The sequence below is a fragment of the Monopterus albus genome, unplaced genomic scaffold, assembly GCF_001952655.1.
Source record: "Monopterus albus unplaced genomic scaffold, M_albus_1.0 scaffold8.1, whole genome shotgun sequence".
Lineage (NCBI taxonomy): Eukaryota > Metazoa > Chordata > Actinopteri > Synbranchiformes > Synbranchidae > Monopterus > Monopterus albus.
The window spans coordinates 3,120,661-3,126,016 of record NW_018127888.1 but is presented as its reverse complement, the minus strand read 5'-3'; the positions used below and the strand labels follow the sequence as shown (position 1 = coordinate 3,126,016).

Sequence of the window (5,356 nt, the reverse complement as noted above, 5' to 3'; positions counted from 1 at the left end):
GTAACAGGAAAGTTATGTCAATCTTTAATCTATATGTACAAGATATAGAAAAATGCAACAGGGCCAGTGCGTGAGAACAAGTTCACTGTATGAACAGCTGACTTGATTGACGCCCTGTTCCAGATGGGAGGGTCGACTCCCCTTCAAACCAACACTAAGTCCCGCCTCGCAGTGTGGATCTTGCTGGCGACTTGAGGATATAAAATGAAGGAACTTAGTATAACTGGGACGTACTCTCTAGTTGGCGTTCCCTCAGTGAACTCCTATACAGAAGTCAATCCAATGTTGTAGTCAGTGCACACACACAGCGATATTGCGTTGCCGGTTTTCTGTCACTTCCAAGCCGAAAAGATTTCACAGTCAGCGGGTGGAGACAGAGCCATGGCAGGGGACGGTTCGGACCAACGGGCGCTGCAGTATGAACAAACTCTGGTAAGTCTGACTTGTTGCTGCTGAACTTTGTTCAGTGGTCGAACAACACGTGGAGGTCCTTTGACAGAGAAGCCAGATTCCACTCACAAATCGTTCAACTTAACGCTACATGAACACAATCAGTGACAACAAGTTGTGTTTTGGTGAATGAAATAAACGCGTGTTGGTGTAACGTGTACGCCGAGTAAACCACAGTCTCTCTGTATTTCGGCAGATTTCTACTAGGCTGTGTTTATTTGTCGATAACAAATGGTAAAGTAAAAGTTGTTAGATTCTAAATGAAGTTCTGCCTCATGTGCGCTCACGTGAAAGTGGCCGAGGATTGTTGTGTCGGAAGCCGACGTGTGTCTTTAAGCGCCTCCAGGTCGTTACTTGCCTTGTTTTGTGTAAGTTTACATAAGTTGTTAAGGAGGTCTTTCTGAATTGTCAAACACAACAGGTAAAAGTCTTTAGGTAGTAGCTTTACATGAACCTGAGAGTAAAGGAGTTTATTATTGTAACATCTGGATTTGGCTGTCCCCAGACAGGCAGTTGTCTCCTGTATGGTTGGATTTTGTCCAGAATATGCTGAAAAGATCCAGCACACAAATTATTATTATTATTATTATTATTATTATTAATTTGTAAAGCTCATCATTTTTCGCACACCCTCTTGGTCCAGCCAGAAGATACCATGGTGAGCAGTAGCAAGCTGTTTAAAGGTTATCAAAGTGAATAAATAAAGTAAATAAAATGCAGTTTGGTCCCTCATATACTAGTGGGCTTTACAGTAGGCCCCCACTGGTATGAAAAAGACATGGAGTCATGTTTTATAATATGTGCATTGTTGTCAAAAAGCAAATTTGCTCTGCTTTGATAGTGTGACGAGTGGAACTTTGCTTAAGGGCCTGTCCAGTTCTGTCTGCTTCTATAATTAAACTGCATATCCTTACATGAAAATGTTTTCACATAAATTACAGTGATTTTTTTTAGGCCCATTCCATGTGTCAGTAGCTCTGGTCTGCATTAATATCAGCTTCCACCATGCAACAATAGGCCAGTTAATTGCTGATCACCAGCTGAGTGTGGAGAAAAGCTGCTGAGACTACATGCATAATGTGTTGTAAGATGAGATGCAACCAGGGGAGGATCTAGAAACTTTTAGATGGGGTGGCCAGGCTGGGACACAGACTCCGTGAGGGGTGGCACATTTGAAATGCTTATAAAAAGTAAATCAAACCCCTAGTTCTATGAAATAATACATTGTGCATTGTTAAGAAACAAAATTGTTTATTCTATTTAAAAATGAAGCGGTGCCTTCTTTAGCTGACTTTGGTTGTGCTCCTGGGAGTGGTTCCCACAGCCCCCCCAACCACAAATAGAGATCACACTTGTACTGTAGTACTGGGTTAGTGCCTGTATATGTGTGTAGTTTAACTTTTCCTGACAAAACTTCTGTCGAGCCTAAAGAAGCTGCTATTTAAAGGGATTAGTTTTATAGGCCAGATGGATCCATTCAGCAGCAGAGGCTTTAAATTAAGAAGAGCCACTACTGTAACACTTCTTTGGGCCTCTGTTTCCTTTTCTTGAAAAAGTTTCTTTATTAAGAGCCCCCCCCTCACGCGCGTGCGTGCTCTTGTGTGCTGGTAATCTGTGTGTGTTTGTGCGAGAGATTACGCAACATGCCAACATGAGACCCGCTGATTCAGCTCTGGACGCTCTGTCACCCTGGGGGGGTCATGTGCTCGGTCCTCTGGTTCTCGGAACGGAGCGTGCAAGCAGCTCTTCTCTTAAAAACAAAACAGAGAGGGGGGAAAAAAATGCTTCCATGCGTCCTTTGCTCACCCTGCTGTGCTTGGATGACTGTTACATGAACAAAATTGTGAACGAATCTAAAGAGAATCAAATAGAATTAGATACAGTGTGAGAATAGCCTTTTCTAATATAAATGAGTTCTTTCTCTGCCCCCCCACTGTGGGTTGCAGTAACATAGTGTCTTTGTGCAGTATTGGCAGTGATAGTGGTTGTGTAGGTTTGGCGTGGGCAGTGGATGCTCAGAGAGCCCAGTGTAGTTTGGCTGTGTGAGAGGCTGAGATGTTGGCAGGGCCAGGAGTAAGGAGCATTGTACAACTACTATAATACTGTATAACTGGCCTGAACATATTGTCTGTTAACATCAGACGGATACATCGGTTTGCTGATGGGGAGCTGGGGGTTTTTTAGAAACTGATGTTTATGCAAAATTACACAATATATGCATATACAGAATGTACTTTTTAGGCACAACTGCAAGTTTGATTAGAGGATATATATGTGTACACAAATCTCTTTATTTCCTCCAGTATTTTGGTGCCACACGATTTATCTAAATATGGCTTCACAGGCTTTTTAGAGATTAAAAGATGAAGTCAGAAGTTTCTGGGTACAATAAGTCACTTGTTGAGTCTAAAATGTTGGCAAACAACACAGAAAAACACTTTTAAATTCATAAGCACTTTCTGCTGTTAAAAATTCCCCCAAACCACAGTCGCTGGCAGATAATCTGTCTTTGTACAGTACACTCGACAGACAATCACATGGTGCTAGAAAAATAACACAAATATTGGATAAAATTAGTTTTTTCTTACAAGCAGGTACCAGCTTTAGTCCTCATTTTAATTTGGCATAAATGAAATGTTAGAGGATGTGGACACAGGTGGGTGGGTGTTTTTAGAACGTAGTATCAAATAATAAATCTTGGTATCAAAGGTGAAGTTTTATGAGGTGTTGTACAGTGGTGAGAGACAAATATTTATGACACAAGCAATACTATTGTCCTTATTACTCCAGTTTAATTGCAAAACCATGTCTGTGCACATGATGAAACGTTTAATTGTTATATGGTGCAGGTGTTTGAAAGACGGGCACTTTTAAAGTGAGGTGGCTAATAAATGATAATGTGAAATTATATTGGCAGTGTTGTTGGAGCAGGGCTGCAAATAATTATTTTATTTATCACTTGATAGGCTCGACTCAGCCTACAGAGACATTTACACTCACCAGCCACTTTATTAGGTACGCCTGTAGGTACAATTCAAAGCAACACTTCCAGCTTAACATCTGTTTATGAAGCACAAAATGTTTCAGTGGAATGTTGGGGCATAAGCTGGGCTGATAAGATTTGCATGATTTACCTAAAACTAACAGCAATATCATAGTGACAAGTTGCTCTGGGTGGTACAGTACACATTCCTTTATAAATGGGCCACATTGTGCATATACCAAGATGTTGATGTATGACAGTATTAGAAGAACCAAATCAATACAGTCGTATACCAAACCAAATGTCCGGTAGCAAACAAGTTTGAGAGGGCAATACAGTGGCACCTCGACACTGCATTGAAGCAGCAGCAGGCAACAGCTGAGCAGTAATGTCAAGGACTGTCCGTTTTCCTGAAATGTGTTTTCACCACACCTTTATGTGGAGTCACAGGACCACAACATCAGAACTGACTTATCATCTCAGAGATGATGTGACATGTAGCAAAATGTTTGCAGATGTACATTCTGTATGTGTGTGAGAGCCCATGACATCATTCTTTCATTATACCTGCGACTCCCCCTCAAACCTGAGGGTTTTGATTCATTGCATTTTATCCTCCTCCTCTGTATCTGGTGGACAGATAACACATTCACACCTCCAGATTTTGTCTGACTGGCTTTGATGCCTTGTTGTTGTTGTTACCTGACTGCGTGAATGTACTGCTGCTGTGTGTGTGTGTTTATAAGGTGACAAAGTCTGTCTGGAGGCTAATGATCACCTATTGCAGTGGTTCTGATGATTTGTCAACATTGCTGGTGTCCCCTCTGTATAATTTTTTTATGTGTTGTGTGTAGAGGATGTTCAGATAAGAACTGTGAGAGATAAGATGACCAGCAACCACCACTTCAACAAAGTCAAAGAGGAACCACTGATGTGTTTTATGGTGGCGTCCCATTCTGACACTCAGAAGCTATAAATATGTATTTCCATGTTTTATATATCAGAAGCAGTGTTGCTGTTAAATGATGTGTGCACTTTTACTTGTAGCAGTTGGTATTGGCTATTTGATGGGACAGAAAATCAGGTGAAATTTTTTATTTTAGTAGTAGTAGTAGGGTTGGCCTTTTGAATTAAACAACAGGGAAGTGAAACCGCTGCAGTATGGGAACTTTATTCCTATGTGTGTGCTGAGACAATTTGTCTTGGTGTGACATGGTGATTTATAACCCTGAGTTATGTACCTAGCTGTTGTAACTAGGAATTATGTAACCTGGTCTGTTTTGATGTCTGCTCCCTTGCAGTCCTAGTGGAAATTTCCTTTTACTGGCACTCTCCACTTCATCACACCTTGTGCATAAAGTCTTCTTTTTCAAAATTTACAAGACTGAAAAGTTACTCGACCCCTACTTTGTGTGTGGAGAAAGGGGCGTTTGCATGACATTTGTTTAACCGGCTGGCTCCAGCATCAAAAGCCTTTTTAACAGTTATTCTCTCTGTGCTACAAAGGTTCAACCGTTTGCTTCTTTCTTTGCCACCTTTTTGTTTCTTTTCTGGACAAACATCCATGATGGATTTCCTCTGGTCGGGACTTGTGATGTGAATAGATCATCACAAACATTTGCACAAAAAGTAAAAAAATTAAGCCTCTTAATGAGGAACCATTGGTAATAACTGAATGGGGCAAACACTCGGCAAGATGGAAGAAGCGTTGACAATGCCTCTAGACAAAACCAAAGGTGGAAGGCGTTTGTGCGACTGGCTGTGTTTATTTTGGGATGCATTGATCATTCAGGCTGGGTCGTGCTGAAGATTAATGGCTGAGGGAGTGAGAGGCAATGGGTCAAGAGATTTACAAATGAGTTTCAAGTGCTGAGGCGTGACTCTTGATTTGTGCCAAACAATTATCCCCCCCCCCCCCCCCCC

The 5,356-nt window shown here is 41.4% G+C and overlaps 1 protein-coding gene across 1 annotated transcript in view; it reads left to right on the top strand.

The window, feature by feature from the left end:
• The first annotated feature begins 138 nt into the window (after positions 1-138).
• The window catches only part of clcn2c (chloride channel 2c), a 115,597-nt gene continuing 110,379 nt past the window's right edge, over positions 139-5,356 (top strand). Inside the window, exon 1 of the mRNA XM_020587172.1 lies at positions 139-432. Within this exon, the coding sequence (XP_020442828.1) occupies positions 382-432 (51 nt within the window). The 5' untranslated portion in view covers positions 139-381. The remainder of the gene's footprint in view (positions 433-5,356) is intronic.